General features: G+C 44.6%; 1 protein-coding gene across 2 annotated transcripts in view; it reads right to left on the reverse strand.

The window, feature by feature from the left end:
* The window catches only part of LOC142589927 (uncharacterized), a 44796-nt gene that overhangs the window by 21220 nt on the left and 3375 nt on the right, over nucleotides 1-20201 (reverse strand). The window contains exons 1-2 of one of the 2 annotated variants that reach the window (XM_075701640.1): nucleotides 3751-3985; nucleotides 1820-2005 (exon numbers count right to left, since the gene is read on the reverse strand). The exons of the other annotated variant lie outside the window; for it this stretch is intronic. Coding sequence (XP_075557755.1) covers nucleotides 1820-2005; nucleotides 3751-3906 — 342 coding nt within the window. The 5' untranslated portion in view covers nucleotides 3907-3985. Of the gene's footprint in view, nucleotides 1-1819; nucleotides 2006-3750; nucleotides 3986-20201 lie in introns of those variants that run through there. 2 annotated transcript variants of the gene reach the window in all.

Below are 20201 nucleotides of genomic sequence, written 5' to 3' on the forward strand. Positions count from 1 at the left end.
AATATTACAAAACTGGCATTCCCTTTGACTCACCTAAGGGACCTTACAGCCCGCTTCCAGTCCATGACGCCGCAGAGAAATTGAACTAAACCTAGGCGGCCAATTTCACGAATGCTAGTTTGAAAATCCGTCGTTCAAACGTTGGTTTGCTTCCGCGATAAGTTACCACTTCCGGAGCTTCTCTCGTTTGGCGTCATCGGCGTGTTTTTGGTCTGCGTAATAAAACTGAACATTGGGTCATACTTGTCTTCCTGAGCTAAACGTGATGCGTATGGGTAGCAGAAAGTGCAATTTCATTTACGGATAACGAGGCTGGATTAAGACATTAAGTTCCTCAACTGTCGTAAAAATGTTGTAAAAGTCGTTGTTGATTGCACTTAATTTTTCGTTCGCCACTGTTTTTACCTACTCCTGCAATAGCCCTCCTATGGGGCTGCAGCGTGTACAAATAAAAAAAAAGAATAAGAGGGTTGGAAAGGTGGTAGGCTCAAAGCAAGCGCTCGGCGTTGGGGGCTTAGAAAAGTGACGTATGATGAAACCATTTTAAAGCTCTTTAAAGTTTTCTCATCATTGCCGCTCACACAGGAGCGTATGCTGGAATCAATGCCGTCTGTTTGACTGGTCGTGTGTACCTTCAGTTTCTCTTAGCTCAAGTATGAAGAAAATATTTATAGTTAAGGATGTTCTGAAAATGTCTTCTATAGGTAGAAGCAAACATAAAATAAAAAAATTTTCTTTTTTGATGCTTTGCAACTTTTCGTAGGTAACTCCTTTCATGAGTAAAGTGCAGGGACAAAAAAAACGAAACCTTTTACTCAAAATGGGGCAAATTGGATAATAAAAGTGACAGACTGACGACATTGAAACCTCCACGCGTTTCCCTTCCTATTTACAGTAGTTGTTCCTCAAAACTGGCGCGAGAGACAGAGTTTCCTGCAAAATGCTGCGCTTCAAGTACTGCCTGCCTCCAATTACAACAAGCATCCTAAGTCCATTAATCAGCAAGATAGCAAGTGAATATTGGTAACGGATTATTTCGTTCGCAATTTACGTCCTGAATCAGATTCCGGCCATGGTTATGAAGTATGGTGAACAAAATTATGTATTTACCGCAGTAAAAGAACTCCACCTAAAGTGCTTTTTTGTTTTGCCACTGCACGTAAGAGCTCAAAACTGACTTTCCTGCGTTCGTCCGCCTGCCTCTTTTGATGCGTCATCGTCGTCAAATCCTTATTATCATATTGCCTTCATCAGGGCACTTCTTTATACTGAGCTTCGTACTGCTCTTATGTGAAAGTGCTAAAGCAGTCGCTGTAATACTATGCGATCCCTGTTTTTCTTCGTTTTTTTTTTTTGCGGGATCCAGATTCTGATGAGCATCTGTGCATGCATTTAGGAGGCCGCACCATGCATTATTTTATTGGAGGAAAAAAAATGACCCTGGGTATCAAAAAGAACAAGTTTTTTTTTTAGAAAATGGGGAAGTCTATGATGAGGACCTGCTGCTATCATACAAACGAGTTCGGAGCTGCATCATCGCTGAAGTCGCCTAAAGCTATAAGGGGTTCTCACACAGGCAAAACTTAACAGACCAGAGTGTCTTTCCACGATGCTGTGGACTTTCACCCTGACAATGAAACAGACAACTATACAACAAACAACAGCCTAACGCCGGCGGTATAACATTCACCCCACGTTACTTTCTTTTCTTTTCACTTGTGGTTATGCGTGCAAACGCATGTTCTAGGCTAAGAGCGGAGCAAATGCTACGCACCTCTCAGCCCGCTTCGGTATGCATGCTACCGCCCCAAGTGCTCACCGATCCGTGCTGGTCGAGGGACTGGTATCCCTGCTGCCTTCCATACGGGTTCCTCAGCCTTTGTGGAAGAAAACCCGCCATGGGCGTCATATAGACATTCTCCAAGTTGTGCGGCCCGTATCCGCCACCAAGCCCATCAGGTCCACCAGCAACTTCTCCCGAGTAAGCCACGCCCTGCGAACCTTTCTATATGGGACAGCCATTTTAGTGCTCAGAAGGATGATCATCTCTACGAGTTGCCTTTCGTTTCGTATGCAGAAGAATTTTTTTTAAATGCAACCGAGAAGTAGAAGCCATCGGTGATGCCACCGTTAGCCTGCGAATGTATCATAGACTCTAACAAAATTTATTTTTACAGTCCGCTTAGAGAGGTTATAGTAGTTTCGCAACGAAACCTAGAAATTTATGCACAGGCAGCCCGTGGACTCAAGGTCTCGCTCTTTTTGTCTACGGTTACCTAGAGACTTTCTACGTGCAACGTGTTTGCAGGTATCTAGATTACGGCAGACTAATTGTCGAAAGAATACTTCTTAAAAACTGTTATCCGTAAGAAGAGAGATAGAAAAAAAATTAATAGACGGTTGACTACTTTGCACCGGGGTTGGAGTATACGGGCAGAAAAGATGAGGATCAAGAAAGAGCACTCATGAAGAAGAAGTGTCCGAACAAACACAGTCAATGCATCTGGGAGCAACTGGGGAATTTTTTTTTCAATCTGTCTCGATGCTTTTAAAAAAACACGATAGCGCTTTTATAGCCACTCGGCGATGACGTCCATTAGGACCACGGTCGAAGAATTCTGTTCATTCCTAATCCTGTATACTTTTATACAAAGGAATGCTAGTCTATATAAAGGACTGCAACGCAGTTTACCTTAAGGCTATAGAAAATGCACAGGCTATGTACACTTCGTAGATTTTTTTTTTTTACGGTTTGTTGTTCTGACTTATCGCTGTTCATGTTATTGTTACAATGCGTCTGAAGATTGCATGCGCTATCAGAACAGCTGGATATGACGCAAAATAGCAAAAATATTAACGTTATAACAATTTTTATACATGAGACGATCTACTTATAGGACATTTTCGTTGAACTTACTTATTATGCGTCAAATTCGTTTGAAACAAAAGGAGCTATAAGAAAAACATGAACTGCTTTCTTTCCGATGGTGTAGCCACGTTACGGGTCCTTCTCCATTCTTTTTCTTCAATACAACGTGGATTTCTGAACTCGCTGAGTTTTTCCGAGTATAGAGCATCTGAAGCAGTCAATCTCGCTTAGGTGCACCGTTAACGTTGAGGAGTCAAAGAACAACATCGCAAGTTCACAATTTTCCGCGTGTTTCGGTGGGGCATGCTTTCAAGGATGCCAGAAATGCTATAAGTTTAGAGCACCAACCATTTGAGCGCATTAGACTACATTGCGTCTCACGGAATGTAAAAAACTTGGAACATCACAGGCCAGGCTATTACTAGCGGGATTCTGCTCCACTAAAGACTTACCACGCCAAGATTGATGGCGAATGTCAATACTGGCACCGCGGCAATAAAAGAGGCAACGTACAGAATTGCTGCTTCCAAGGATGATAGAAATGCTATAAGTTTGGAGCACCAACCATTAGAGCACATAAGACTACATTGCGTTTGATGGATTATAGAAAACTTGGAACGTCGCAGGCGAGGCTATTAGTAGCCGGATTTTACACTTTGTGGCGCATACAAGAAATTTAATTTCGCTATTGTACATCTTATTTTTCTCTCTTCTTGTTGTTTCCTCTGTTCTTAGAGCACAAGACTGCGCGATTTGGGCCAGAGCACTTCCCAGTCCCGCTCAAGCGCATCATTGATTTGGCGGGCTGAGAAAATATTTGAATGTATGTTTTGTGTTCTAATAAAGAAAGAAAGAAGATTTCAGCTCTGCTCAAGACTTACCACGCCAAAATTACGGGCGAATGTCACTGCTGGCACCGCGGCAATAAAAAAGGCCACGTGCAGAATTGCCGGTAGATTCATGTTCTTGACCGCGTCCCGGCCCTGCGGGCCTGCCGAATGAGCAGTTTCCAGCGTCCAACAGCTATTTAAGTTCATCCAGCAATGTCAGCACGGCTGGCACGTGAAGGACAGCGTGCTCCTAAGTTAGGCATATGTTACGTATTCTTGGGCGCCCGAGTGTTCTTTAAAACTTTAAAAACAGATTGAATCCTTTATCGAGAAAGAGAGAGACACTGGGTGTCTCCCACTGTACAGCAAAATATAACAAAACTATGAAAAAAAGGGAAGGGGGAAGACAAATATTTTTATTTCCATATCAGATGTTCGAGCACGAATTATAGAAAAAACAACGCAGTGTTGTAAGCCTATACCCTATTCTAAGAAAACGACCTTGGCAGCTATTCGCGACCCATTCTCTCAGAGTTCGATCGATACACTGTCAAGAGCGATCCTTTCGGTTTCATAGGGAAATCTATTGCTGTACAGCAGCCCAGCTGTGGCCGTTCCCCAGGCGGACGAATTGCGTATTAAGCTTGACCCATCATTGGCAATCATGATGAGGTAAGCGGTGCCGGCGAGCGATGCTACTTTAGTCCCACAATAAGTTGAAAGAACGTGGTTTGTGTGATTATAGAAGTTATCGCAGGGTTAATGCTCTAGGGAAAATAAAACCGTTCTGCAGGGCTCAGGTTTTTGACTAATTAATTAACAGCGGCAAAGAGACCGTTCTCTGAGCGTAGGCGCGCGATTCATACAGACTGTCGCTTGCGGACTGTCATCGATATTTCCAGAAGGACGTGTTTCTTTAGGAGTGGATGTGTGAGGCGTTTGTTTGGCTATCTCTCGAGACGCGCTCCCTTATCTGCACGATATGCAAATAACGCAATCGGGGCGTCCTCCGCCTCGAGTGACGATAAATAAAGCGAAGAAATATTACGGCGGATGCAACGCATTCGCGACAACCATTGTTAACCGAAGCTTTCCTTAAACGCCACAATTATATGACACGAAACGAGACATGCAATGGTAGCATTGTTCTTATGCTTTTCATTAGAGGGGGTGGAAGGGGAAGAGTGTGCACAAAGTACAGTTCACGTTGTTCTCCCATCGCAGTTTCGTGTCATTTGACTTCGCGATAACGCTCTTGTAACTAGTGGCGTTCAGCACCGCCTTTTACAGCGTAGAAGATGCGTGTCTGTCCTGTAACCCGCGCCGAGGTAAATAAATATACCTGGTAGCGAAGCTTCCATAGGAGCCCATACGTTCGATACATGGCGGTTCATCGGTGGTTCATGGGGCTTAGCGCCATCTGTGTGACGAGGGAACACTTCCGGTAGACAAAAAAAAAGAATAATATGACACCATATCTGTTAAAAACAGAAGTGACGTCATTTGTTTTCGAAGGCGCGAAATTTGTTTAGGTGGTCTGCCTTTAGAGCTGTACATTCATTTGCCCCGTCGTACGACTTGACGGGCGTTTTTAGCTTTCAGCGCGGAAAGCGTTGCAGTTAAGGGCCAGCCGTTTGGGTGTCGAAATCGCGCCCCTGCACAGAACATTCTTTGGAGGCCGATGAAATTTGACAATGCTACGACATTCCGCAGTCGCGAACTAAGGAATTACCATAGTACGGCAGGCGTGCAGCACCATTACACGTCCACATTTCATTCTCAGGCAAACAGCCTTGCACCTAAATCTAAGTACACGGGTGTTTTCGCATTTCGCCCCCATCGAAATGAGGCCGCCGTGGCCGGAATACGATCCCGCGACCTCGTGCTTAGCAGCACCATAGCCACGGTGGGTGAAGAGGAATATTTGGTGAAGACAAGCGTCTGGAGGGCTGCAGAGGACGCTCTAACAGAGCCAGGCCAGCTCGTTTTATTTACTGCATTTTTGCAGAGCTAACAAAGGCAAGGAGGAAAGTAACGTTAAAATAATTCACTACATTGTAGTAATTACGGAATTACTTTTGTAGTACACTAATTAGTAATCATGATCAATTACCGTTTTGAAGAAGTAGTTGAAATCGCGATCAGTTACATTTTGTTTCCTGTAACGTGCGCAAGTCTGGTTTTGACGATTTCTTTAATATTTCATTTCAGTTGATCTTTAGGACGCACGGATTTCGCCTCGGAACGCGAAACTGCAATGAGTTCTTACCGTACCCACTGGCTGCCTGCTGATAAAGTTGAAGCGTTACTCGTGCCCCGGTGACCCCGGTCAATTTCAGGACGCTGCTCACCGGATGCGGTTAACTTTTCTGGAGCAGTCAAGACTTGATACCAGCGGTTGCAACTACGTATATTGCGTATTTTGAGATGACCTATACAGCATTTTCCAAAATGAAAATGCATACTGACAAAATCCTCAATTTCACTACTAATTTGTTTAAGTAACTATTTTATGCGACATATCTTAAAGTTGTACAAGGTGAACTCACAAGACGTATGTACTTTGAAGAAATATTGAACCTGACAACAGTGTCGAGATGTACGTTTTCAAAGCGCGCGACGAAATGCATTGGCATTTCAATTATTTGTGTCCTGAATTGCCCAGAAAGAACTTCTGATTAAAAAAAAGTGGAACAAGAGTACATTTTACCGCAACTTTCATGACGCTTACCTCAAAAATAGTGTTAGTTTCAAAATTGATACCGAATGCATGTGCTTATCAAACTCGCTGGTTTCAAATCTTAATTCGTAATAATGTGCCCCGAAGTAAATAGATAAATGCTAATTATATTACTGGGTTAATTAGTCAATTTCAAGTTCGAGCAATCCAGCCTAACGAATAAAATTGTACGTTCTGCAAAACAGTTGTCTTTTCATTCTGTTAAATTGATTTCTAAACCCACGTCATAGTAATTAGCCAGCGAGGAATCGTAGCGCCACGAGTGTGAAAATTTCTTCCGCTCTTGATAATTTTGGAGAACGAATGCATATATAGTAAATACATTCTCTATACCCTTCTATTTTGTGTGTTATCCCTCTTTCTACTTTAACCTATGCTGTACACTTTTTTTACCCCATTACCTCTCTTTCCACCTGGCAGTTGCTCATGTGGAGTACTCATGCCTGTGCCTGGCGCCACACGTCCAAGTTTATTAACATCCCCGCTACTCGTCGCTCTTGTCTGAATCGAAACTTAGTTCTAAGACTTCTACAAAGAATAATGAGAGTATATATGTCTTGTCGCTGTATAGCTAATATATTCCTTACAAATGGATCCCCAAATCAATGATTGACAGTGTCACCAAGCTAACGTTGAAATTATTTGATTTCTTAGGAGATTGTCTAGAAATTGTCTAAGGGCGCGGATGTTCTTGTTATTTTTTATTTTTTGTGTTTTATGAGGGTAACTAAATAGTCTAATATCGGTCGGTTTTAAATTAACATTTATTTATCAAGAACATTTAGCGGTTACTTGTTCGACAACGGCACTCATACCTCAAGAACTCCCGTGTCATTTTCCCATGTCATATGGGTTTTGGTTACCCGAGTTTCATTAATATAGCTAGACGCACTGTAACGTGGTTTGTGAGACAATGTATTTTATTTTGCTAATATTGTATAAATGAAGAAAAGTTTTTTTTTTATTCCCTTTGAGTGAATATAAGCTTATACCATGATCACTGAATCAAAAAGTATCATAAAAGCTGAAAATTGAAAGGGAAAAATTCTGCTTCGACACTAGTTTATTCAATTCAGAGCGATGCATAGGGGCTTTATGCACAAGATTAAATTCACTTCTTTTACTATTGCGCAGTGCCCATATGTTTGAGTTGTGCACGTTCTTTTCATAACTGCGCTACATCAAGGGGCATGTTTCTGCTTTTCAGACCAGACACGTCGGAGGTGTTGTGCGGCATTTAAAAAGTGTTACGTTAGCATACTGTGACGCAAGCCGCCAAGCAAAGTTTGCCAGCAGATAACGAAATAAATGCTTTGTACTTAAAGCAGTGAGAGAAAATTATGTCGTTCTTTTATTTATTGACTGTAAGCGGTAATTTTAGACGAATTGCGTTTTTCCCTGGGCAGTGGTGCAGTTTTCCAAGCACTACACTACCATCAGAAGTTGTTTGGCCAAGAGGTGCTTGTTCAAAAGCTGGTCGACGTCCTTTCCGTCCTTTCCGTCCTTTCCGTCCACGTCTTCTGCTGGGAGATTCATCTCCTTCCCACTGTTGCGTACTTCGCTTCCGTCTTGAATTTGGTCGGCCTTGACCTTTAACAGCCAAATCCTCATCCTCGTTGGCCTCCAATATTACTGTAAATGGTGCGGGTAAAAAAGATCATGGCCCTGTAATTGTCTTTTCAATTATCATTTTTAACTCGACGCACACGTATTATAAATATATATATATATACAGCACGGTTCGTCAACCTCTTCATCTGGAATACCTCTAAAAGTCGGGCGTTGTTTGGATAACGAAACGCAATGCTCGCTAACCTAGTGTACATATTTCCTTAATTTACTTTTTTTAGATGCCGCTAGAGCTCAAGGGCTTCTGGCCGCCATATTGGCGGCGTTGCCTCCCCCCCCCCCCAACCAATCTGCTGGCTATATAAATAAAAGTTATTTCTCTCTCGCTCTCTAGTTCACTTTGTACATATTGGAATTGTAGAAATGGAGCCGAGTATCAAGGAAGTCGCAACCAGATGGTATAAATCACGTGACTGCCACTCGTATCCACATATCCAGTCCTGAAATGAGCCACGATATCGTGTACATTGGCGTTCCTCTAGTTTACAGTTTTCGAAAGCTGCTTTCGTGAAGTGCAGTGAAAAACAAGTTGAAAGGAAGAATAATTTTCATTTCGAAGAGTTTTCAATGACTGAGCGACCCCCATCCTTAAATTTATGTCCAAAATCACGACTGTGCCGCATTTAGTTCCACGCTTCTAGGGTAAAAGCTTTTTGGTTTGAAGCATTATATAGAAAGCTCTTAGAAAGGCCATGCAAGGTTATTATCAATAATATGGTTTCCCTTTGAAACATAACTTTATTACTAACAAACCCTGCAAAATAATACTACAGTCTTAGAGTAGACCTATTTGTGTCTATAATATGCAAGAATCATGAGGACATATGCAGTAGTTAATTGTGGAAATTTAAATTAAACTCAATATCTTGGTTCTGTGAGCAGTGTGAACTCATAAGATTACCTAAGGAGTTTTCAAAAACGATGTCTGTTTCACCTATGTATAAGTATTCTCAAATATGAGCAAATATTCGCAACAAGATGAGGCATGTGTCCGCTGCATGACAGATCCAGAGATGACTCAACACATCCCAATGGAATCCGAAGACCCGTATGTAATGTAAACCTTACAAGAGCGCTTGTAATTAATGTCGACGGAAGCATCAAGTGGTCATCAGTCGACATAAGCAAGAGACGCTTGGCTTAATGTTGAAAAAAAAAAAGCAGGGAAGAAATTGATACGACCAGATCCATTACTGGCATAGGTAGCGGTACAAGGTAGATAAGTTTTCAGGAAGAAAAAGAAAGATTAAGGAGATGTATGCAAAAATGTGAGAATGAAAAGCATGTACACGATACGTGAATAAATCTAGCAGGCTAGGTAACTTACTTGTCACCGCCCCGTTACAATGAGGACGCCAATAAATCGTCATCATCATAAAGCAAGGGTTAATTTTTGGGTGAGTCACGTGATCATACAATAATTGGTGACACCGGGTGGCGCTTGCCACTATCTACAGGTACTTTTGCTCTCGTGATGATTGCAAACGTGCCTCGGCCAAAGAAGGTGGCCGCTGCTTCTACGTCATGCGCCAGAACAGCGATTGGTAGGCAGCGCTACCACAGTCTAACGAAAGAAGGGAAGTAATAACGTTCATCTCGCCAAAGCGCAAATAAGGAGCCAGTACAAAATACTTCCCACCACGATAATTCCTCTTCAGAGAGTTTCAGCCATATTTCCTTTTTTGTGCGTGTGTGAACACGGGTTCAAAATGCATTAGCCACAGCTCTCCACCACAGCCGTTTTGTGTACTTCTAGCTTTGTTGTGGCTGAAGTCAATCACTACACTCTTTTACAACCGCTTCAAGGCACAATTCTAACTTGTAAAAACTGCAGCGGTTGTTCAAAAACAGCGAAAGCAGTGATGAAACCTCCCGCGTGGATACGTCGTCATGCTTTCCGTAAATGTGTGCAAGTGGAAGAACGTGTGCTACTACATGTAAAATGGAAGGGAACGCGCAAGAAAAAATTGGAGGACGCTTAAGTTTCGCCTGTAGCAGAGGAACACAGTATCATTCAAATATCCCTGTCTATTTCCCAAGCTTCCCAGCAAATGCCGCTTAAGCAACCACGATATTTACCAGGAAACGCTGGCGGCGAACGCTGCGCACGAAGGCAAGCTTTCTGGTAGAAAAGTGGCCTCTTGCGTGGGCCGATCCCGGCGCTGTGCACAGCCGCGCCCTAAATATTACACCATTTTCAGGTTTCGGTTATTGTTTCCCACTTTTATTATGTAAGTCTAAGAATATTTTCCTGGCATTTGTTTGTGGGCTGTAATTCTCAAAATTCCGAGGAATAACTTTGTAAAGAATGTAAGACAGGGTATGAGCAACCTTACGATAAAATTATGTGGCAATATAACCCGCGTATACCACGAGTCATATAGCAAGACTGGCGTATAAAAAATTAAATTATGGGGTTTTTCGTGCTAAAAATACGATCTGGTTATGCGGCACGCCGTAGTGGAGGACTCCGGAAATTTCCACCACCTGGGGTTCTTTAACGTGCACGTAAATCTAAAGTACACCGGTGTTTTCGCATTTCACCCCCATCGAAATGCGGCCGCCGTGGCCGCGATTCGATCACGCTACCTCGTGCTCAGCAGCCCAACACCATAGCCACTGAGCAACCACGGCAGGTAGAGTGGCGTATACATATACCTAAATAAATACGGGAATTTTCGCTCACGAAGTTGCCGGCGCCGGACGCCGTCGCCGACAACGGATTCTCTGCGACACGGGGCCCTTAACGCTATCGCGTTAAGATATCTCTGTCGAAGAACAGTTGTGCCGGAAAAGCAGCCGCCTGCATATAGCTTAATGACAACACCAACACCTGCATTCCTCGTATCACTGACACAAAAAAAAAATTGACAGCGGGTGAAGGCGAAAGCCTGCGCTCTCAAGAGACATGAATTATTGAATTCAGATGCTTTCTTACATCTTATTACTTGTTTTCTCCCACTAAAGGTCGTAGGTCCGAGTCCTTTAATTAAAGCTACCTTAATTTACTCAGCGCTAATCGACCTCGCCCTAATTGGCACCAAAGTTCGTAGGTTCGAATGCCTTTATTAACTCTATAATAATTAACTGTGCCTATTTTTCCTATGATTAGCGGCATAGATGTGACAGCAATGTGGAAGAAGACGACGGCGAACGCGCGAGCAATGGCACGAGCACTTCGATTTTCTGTGCCTCACACGGTGACGTAGAACTATTAGGCTTTCCCCTTAAAATTCGCCGACGATTACGATACTCCTTAACGGGAAATTTGAACGCAGCCCTATACTTGTTTTCATTTCGCAATATATTAGCTGGCGCGGACAATCTGTCTCGTGCGGCATGTTGCAAAGGGAGCGAAGTGCGGCGTGACTGCCTCGCTAATCGCGAGCGGCAGCGCTTGAGTGACGCATGGGCACGATTCACGGCAGCCGCCGCAGACAGACCTTCATTCAAGCAGCACTTTGTTTCCATATACAATATCGGTGGACGCGCTCGCCTCATCCCTTAACGATGGCGTCATCTGTGAACAGACGAAGCGTGCGCTACTCTGGCACCATCTCGTAGCGGTCGTCGCCGCAAGCCCGTCTTGCGCGGCAGTACGCTTTTCTTCTCGCGCTTTCGTAATACCCTCCTCCTCCGCGTTCCGCCTCATGGTTCCGCTGCACACTCCTCCGCTTTCCTCCTAGCGCTCTCTTCGCTATCACAGTCTTTCATTCCCCGCTGCGCTCCTCGTTCCCTCATTCATCCTTCACTGTGATGGTTCGTTCGGTTACGCCGAGGACACCGACACTCAACGCAGGAACGGGTGCCTAGCTGCGCTCTAAAACAAAAGGGATGGAGGTGGGTGGACTGCAGCAAGATGAGGGTTTAGCCTGGCGATCGAGTCCGGATATTGCTGCTCTTGAGTACAGTATCTTCTCGCGTACCTGGCTTCCAGTGGTTTCCAGAAGGAACGCCGTAAAGGCTATGTCCATACACTGGTCCTCCGTTCTGCACCCTGCTGCTCGTCGCTCGGATCAACGCCTGACCCAGAGCGTACAAATTCAGCTGCAATACGCAAAAGCAAAAGGAGCAAGCATTATGCAGACTTGCTCACTAAAACATCACAAGAAATCTGCTTAGAAGCCACCACATAAGTTTACATGCCTGGCTGTGCAAATACGCTCCACACTTCACGAGGGCAGCGCCTTAGGAGCAGTTTGCGAAAGAAAAAAACTAAATAAAATTAAGTTGCGAGGTTTACAACGTTCCCATACTGGCACAATGAGTTCGTTGTAATAAGCTGTGAGTTCGTGCAGTGAGTTCGCTGTTTCAAGCTGTCCTAAACAGCTTTCTTTCCTGGTCACCCGCAGCATTGCCTTTGTGAGAGTTCGCTGCAAATAAATTCAAATTCAAATGGCTCAGGATTAATTTGCCCAGCTGTGGTTGTTTAACGTGTTTTAACGCCGCTATCTAAATACGGCTCGAGGGCCACCAATCGAAGCGCAATTTGTTCTCACCAGCAAAACGCCAAAGCCTCTGCACTTACTGCAGTGGCTAAACGAAAACTATGCCGCCTGTTTCTGCCAAAACTGGCTCATATTGTTAAGCGTGGGCCACCTGATACAAAACAATATTTACATACTCAGCTTCATAGCAGCGGCTGATATAAAATTGTAAGCTATGATCGACAGTAATAACAACACTTTACGGCGCATGTTTTAATGGCAGAATTGAAATTGTAACGTACATTAAGCATAACACGCTGCTAGAAACTATATTCTTTACACGTTTCGAGAATTTAGTAACTAGACTCTGCAGCGAAATTCAATTCTGCTTGGTTTAATTTGTTTCCACACTATGAAATATGCCGAACCGGAAACCGATAAGTGCAATAGCAACGCGTTACCCAGCGCATTTTGATGCTTAATTATCAAAAAATACGCAAGGAACATAATTACTAGCCAAATGTTACGCTTTCAGCACTTTCTGGCCGCAGTTCAGCCAAAACCACCTGGCACCTAAAGTCGGTAATCAAAAATGTAACCAGTGGAAATTCATAAACTACATTTATGCTCGTTCAACGTGCAAACTTGCATGTCCACCTGTGTTACAAACTTTCGTAATCAAAATAATTTTTTCATGCAATACAAAACCATATCCTCACGAAAAACAATTTTTAATAACAGGTTTATTTCAATTTACCCTGGGTTTGCTTCGTCAGTTTGTCAATTCTTTTTTATGTGCCATCGTCGACACATCGTGTTATCGTCAACTTCTCGTCGTCATCACACCACCTCATTCTTGTCAGTACCCCGCCATATGCCATGCTCAGTACTTCGCCATATGATGAAGACAAGCAATAAATTAGGCCGGAACTTATTAGCAGCGCTAACTTAAGTTGAAGCTCATCGTGATGATTGTGACGCCGCGACCGCTGCTCACGAACGCTGAATACACCTCGATTTATCTGTCGTAGAGCTGCAAAGCTGATGATTGTGACGTCGCGACCGCTGCTCACGAACGCTGAATACACCTCGATTTATCTGTCGTAGAGCTGCAAAGCTGGCGAAGACCCCCAAGAATGGTATAAAGAAATTTATGAGCTACAGTGTGATTAAATTGTCTGCCAGCGCTGTAGTCCATTGCTCTAACATTAGACCACGATCGCATGTACACTTCTCACGTACCAAAGTCGCTCTTTACCCGCCGTGGTTGCTCAGTGGCTATGGTGTTGGGCTGCTGAGCACGAGGTCGCGGGATCGAATCCCGGCCACGGCGGCCGCATTTCGATGGGGGCGAAATGCGAAAACACCGGTGTGCTTAGATTTAGGTGCACGTTAAAGAACCCCAGGTGGTCAAAATTTCCGGAGTCCTCCACTACGGCGTGCCTCATAATCAGAAAGTGGTTTTGGCACGTAAAACCCCAAATATTAAATTAATTAAAGTCGCTCTTTGAAACTCGCCTGGCGTGGGCGCCACGTGCTCGTTTCTCGTATTCTTCCCTCGTGACAGCTAGCGCTTTCAGACGCTGTGTTAGACGGCGCTTCCTTCGTTGTGGACCCACATATTGTCGACAGGCGGTTGCCCTACAAAGCGAGTGCTGTGCAGCTATAACGCTAACACGTTAAAATTTGCCTCCCTGTGGGACTTTGCACTGACTCCACTACGTACCGCAATATGCAATCAGGCGTCAGACGCGCTGATCAGCACGCTATCTGGCATTTACCGGTGCTTGGAAATTTATGTTGCATTTTATGCCCACGCAGACTCTGAAGGTGAAACCGTCTGTGCAGGTGCGTTGAAGACTACAGCAAGCAATATTTTAGCGCACAGAAGTTCTTCTACTACTTCGTTGTAGCGCAAGAAGGTAGCAGGTATAAATGCCACACCAAGAAGCCTATATAGCTGTCCTCATCAAGTTCTTGTGGAAGCGATGGTATTCAATCGCACGTTTCTTTAAATAACCGTCCTAAATTAGTCTTCTTTCATGTTATTTGGCAGAATTTCATCTAACCCTGCCTTACTTTGTTTTCTCAGTTTTACATCTCGTGCTCTGCTTATCCGCTGGCTTCTTGACCAATCCGCTGTAGGAGGAAGGCGCTATCGCATAAAGAGCGAGCAAGCAAGATGGCGGCATGCGGCAGAGCTTGCTGATACCGCAGTTACATAGCGGAGCTATTGTTCAAGTCTGCTGGTCCTTTTATTTTAAGTCTTTCACGCTGACAAAATCTCAGGCTAGTGTCTGCACAACTCATCGACAAATAATCGTAACAACGTGTCAGCAAAGACTTAAGCAGCCATCGATGCTTAAGACATTTAGCCTGGCGAAAACAAAAAAAGATAATCAACTCTGGATAATAGCAGCCGAACATCTCGCTAGAGGTGCTAAGCTAGTTTTCGTTTGCAATGATTCCCAGTTACGTTGTCATGCACGCAAAGCGCAGATAATAGGCTTAAGAACTGAGCTATCGCTAGGTACTTCACAAATGGCATGCCGTTTTCACACGCAGATTCCCAAGTAAGCTGCATCCGATTGCTCACCGGATGAAGTCGCTGCAAAGCCTGGAAGTACACCAGGATTCCGTAGGGGCCCCCTGGCATTTCTGGATGAAGGCCCGGCATCGATCCCGTGTAGACGCCCGGCAGGTTTTGGGCATCGTATCCGCCAACAAGCGGTTCAGGCGGACCAACAGATCCTCCCGAGTAAGCTGGTGAACCTTTCTGTTTAAGAAAGTCGTGTGAGCAGATGTAGGGTCACCTGGCCGCAAGATGTCATCGTGTTGTGCGTCCAGAAAAAAACTGTTAATGTCCACGGAAGCCAAACCATGGTTCCGCCGTTACCAGGTGCAGCGTTCAGCGTACACTGTAAAATAATTTACACCCTTAAAAGCGAAAAAGGGTGTAAATATGTCTAATTCAAACCCTTATGGTGTGATTTATATAACTGACACCCTAAGGGTGTGAGTTATAAACACATTTACACCCTTGTTCACTTTTTAGGGTGTAAATTATTTTACAGTGTAATTGCATTTTTCCTCGCCAAAAATTATTTGCAAAGATCTTAAAACTTAGTGCACAAATATTTTACTATGAATTCTGTATAGACAACGGGTCGACCTAAGTTTTTGCTCTCTTTATTCACCACTGTCTACAGGCTTTCCGCATACGAGGCATTGTAAGACACTGGATCGAAATAGACTTGAGAAAGAAAGAAAGGCCTCCGAAGAAAAATACTCCTTAACAAGCTTGCGTGTACAAACAGCATGTATAGTTCTACTGAAAAGAGTGCGAGTGTGTAAGGCTGCAAAGCAATCTGCTTAAAGTCTATAGAGAATCCACAGAATGTATAAACTTGCTTTTTTAGAGTTTGCGAGAGCTTATGTTCATAGTACGGTGCTATGAGCGATCGTCCTGTCTTTCAATACCTAAAAATCGAACATCACACGAATGGTTACCAGAGAAGGAACTTAGTTCTGGACTTGCCACCGCATAATCACGGGTAAGCGTTGGTGCTGGCACCGCTGCAATTAAAAAGGCCAGTGATAGAATGGCTGAAAGTTTCGTGTTTCTGACTGCGTCCCCACCTGGGAGCCTGATCGACTGCGCCAACTTCCAACCCTTATGCCAGGTGTTCCAGTTAACTTGGACCAAGATTTTTAAGAAACCCAAGAGCTCGAGAGAAATCATACCGACTGCCTAGTAGCCGCAGTCGTGTGTACTTACAGCCAGTATTTTTTTCGTCACGAGGTATTAATTAATTAATCACTCGCCGTGGTTTCTTAGTGGCTATGGTGTCGGGCTGCTAAGCACGAGGTCGCGGGATCGAATCCCGATCACGGCGGCCTCATTTCGATTTGGGGCGACATGCCAAAACACCCGTGTACTTAGATTTAGGTACACGTTAATGAACCCCAGGTGGTCCAAATATCCGGAGCTCCCCACTACGGCGTGCCTCATAAAGAGATCGTGGCTTTGGCTCGTAAAACCCTATGAAAAAATGAGCAGTACATGTCACTCCATCCAACGTTTCGCCAGAGTGTTTGATGCCTTGAAAATCAAATCGGCTCCATTACTGCGGCGATATTTTCTCCTTACTTTTATAGTGTGCATTTGTTCGGCAATTTGTCGGTTTGGTTCGTGGATTTGGATTGGATTTGGATTTAGGTGCATGTTAAAGAACCCCAGGTGGCCGAAATTTCCGGAGTGCCCCACTGCGGCATGCCTCATTATCAGATAGTGGCTTTGGCACCTTAAACCCCATAATTTTCTGATTAGTTGCGTTTAATTAGTGGATATTTTGATAATTGCTTGAATCGGAAGCATGTGAATTACAAAGTTGTGGGGCACCTAACTTCCGAATCGAGCATTTATTTCATGCTGAAGTGTGCCTGGTTGTGTTTTTTTTTTTAAGAAGAAGCAAAAACCCGCGAAATACGCCAAATGTGAAATGGACGCGCGCTCGTGCGCCGCTACTCAGGTGTCTCCAAGCAACCCTCGAAAGATATAGGCTGCGCTCGTTTATCGCCGCATCGTGCAAGGCTTCGTCGCGTAGGATGGCTCAAGAGGCTTCGCGACTTAACTAGCGTGGTGCGATAAGTGTCAGAATCATGAGGCACTCGGGATACCTTTCACCTTCGCGTATCATGAAACAAAGCCACAAAAGAAATTCAACCAATGTTACAGAAAGACAACGCGCAAGATCGCGTAAAAAGAAAAAAATGCAGCTCTCGAAAGAACAGAAACGAGCTACTCGGGAGTTGATTTCAATAAAAAAAATAAATAAACCAAACGTACGTAAGGCGTCTCAGCCACCCACAAAGAAACATCCAAAGGTGCAGCTCGTTTAGCCATTTACCTTTCTTGTCTTTTGAACTCCGGAAAAGAGGCAAAACAAAGCAGGTTTTTACCCATTTCTAAGATTAAATAAAATTACAGGGTTTTACGTGCCAAAACCACTTTCTGATTACGAGGCACGCCGTAGTGGGGGACTCCGGAAATTTAGACCACCTGGTGTTCTTTAACGTGCACCTAAATCTAAGTGCACGGGTGTTTTCGCCCCCATTGAAATGCGGCCGCCGTGGCCGGGATTCAATCCCACGACCTCGCGCTTAGCAGCCCGACACCATAGCCACTAAGCAACCACGGCGGGTTTACTTACTTATATCGTTGTCGCAACCTTTTCTTTTTTTAAGGATAGGCTGGACATCATGAAGGTGCGTTAAACAGTCACGTTTTATACCTGTTCTGAGCGGTTATTTTCCACTGACACTTATAGCACTTGCTAAAGAAAGGTCACCGTCTGAAGCAATACAGTACTTGCTTCTTCCTAACACTTGTGCTGTTGCAGCTTTGCCCAACGGCGTCGGAATCTCGCGGCAGACGCTGCTTATTTTTGCCCTTAGGGCGCCCGGTGTGGTAGTTTCGCTGTTATACACGCGATATTTCACGTAACCCCACAAGAAGACCAGCAGTGTCATGTCCGGCGACCATGCAGACCATGCAGGGTGTTGGTCCGTGCTGCTACTATCCACTGTCCAGGAAACAGCTTGTCGAGCCACGCTCGAGACTGACTACTACTATGCGCAAGAGCACCACCGTGTTGAAACCAGATGTTCCGAAGGTGCGCAACTGGAACGTTGCAACAGACGTCGTTCACGGCTCCCTCGAGGATGTCGTTGACGTAGCGTTGCGTCATTAGTGTGCTGCCAAAAAAGATGGGTGCAATGATGTCGCGATCAAAAATACCGCACTACACATTAAATGACCACTGATACCGGTGTTGTGTTTGTGTCAGCCAGTGGGGATTCCTACCACTCCAGTAGTGCGCGTTGTGAAGACTAACTTGAGCGTTTCTGGAGAAATTATCCTCATGCGTCCAAAGCACGCGAGTGAGAAAGTCCGGTTCCTAACATTTCGTGAAAACGCAATTGGCAAAGTCAAGTCTGTTTTCGAAATCTCGGTCTTCAAGTTTTTCATGAAGGTGTACGTGGTATAGGTGAATATGACCTTTTTTTTTTAATCGTCCACACTGGTTACCTTGAAGTTCCGACCTCCGCACTGGCTTGGCGCGCACAATCGTAAGGGTTAGCAGCACTGTTAGCACACTGTCGTAAGGTTAGCAGCACTGTTAGCAGCACGCTCGACTGTAACCTTCGCGTATCTTGCCGAAGCTTCTAGTCTCGCCATTTGTTGGGCGTGTTGGTAAATTGAAAGCATATCTAGCGCCAGCAAACAAGGACGGAAGGTAGACGACAACACAATGCGCTAACTTCAACAACTTGATTTTCAGGAAATGGTGCAATGATGCAATGATGCTATGAAAATCAAGTTGTTGAAGTTAGCGCATTGTGTTGTCGCCTCCCTTCCGTCCTTGTTTGCTGGCGCTAAATATGCTTCTAGTCTCCGCTGGTCGCGTCGGCTGTTCTGTCGGCAGCTCTGTCGAAGCTGTCGCGAGGTTGACGTGCATTTTACTGGCTCGGGGGATACCCGACGCGCGCTTTGATTATGCACACTTTTGTGACAACAGGAAACGATACAGGGGTGGTCGGAGCACCTCAGCCTAAGGCACCACTGGCCTCTGTCATCGGCCTGATCTGGCTAATTAAGGACTTTTGCCTTGCCAGGTCGGAGCGGGCGAGCTGTGCCTACCACTGCTCTATTGCATTACTATTATTTGACCTATGAGGGTGCTTAGTGCACTCACAGGTTACACGTGTTACGGTGGATATGCCACCGCACCAAGGGCAATTGGCGCTATAGTACTAGCGCGTGGGATACACGGCGTTTGGCATTTCTTTAGATTTTTAGATAGTTTGGCATTTTTAGATTTTAGACTTTTAGCTGTCCGACGCAGCTGGGAGAATTGGATGCGCTAGTTCAGCGACGTCACTATTTATTGGAGGCATAGGCGTTATCGCTGTTTCCCGCCAGTGGTCTTCCCTGTTGACCGGCCCTGAGAGGTCCACTGGAACGACCGAGAATCAGCAACGCCAAACCACTCCGACCAAAGCAAGCACCCTCGGAATGCACTTCAAACCGCCAGACCAAAATCAATAAACAAAGCACTTTCTGAAATATGGCTACGCTAAACGAAAACATATATATAAAGGCTTCTGAACAACAGGAGACACGTATTTGAGAGAGAAGAAAAACGAAATATGGACCTTTCCTTAATTTTCAACGCGTGACAGAGTTAATCAGATCAGAATTGTTTCGTAAGCGATTCTCGACTGTAATGCGGGAAGGTTGGTAAAGACCGAGGTTGCCGGAGATGATCTAATTTTGCCCCCGAAAGCCATGACATAAAGGCTGAGCGTTGCTAATCTGTGCGCTTGGGCGCCACTTCGCAAAAGTCCGGACTGATATCCCACAACTGTAACCATCAACCGAAATAGCTCATCAATCAGAGCGGGCTAAATGCACTCGGCAAAACGAGTACCACATATTTTAAAGCCCAAAAACAGTTGTAACCAATTAAGAAACAAATACTGAAACTCGAGCGATGGACATGAAAACAGAGGTGAATCAAAATTCTGCAACTGACACAACTAACGCGTACGATACTTAAAACCAGTCAATCGAAATTAAGCATTTAGGCTCTTGCTGGCCTAGGTATGTGTAAATACAACAAAGAAACGGAAGCACTGACGCT

This window comes from Dermacentor variabilis, chromosome 8, assembly GCF_050947875.1.
Source record: "Dermacentor variabilis isolate Ectoservices chromosome 8, ASM5094787v1, whole genome shotgun sequence".
NCBI classification, from domain to species: domain Eukaryota; kingdom Metazoa; phylum Arthropoda; class Arachnida; order Ixodida; family Ixodidae; genus Dermacentor; species Dermacentor variabilis.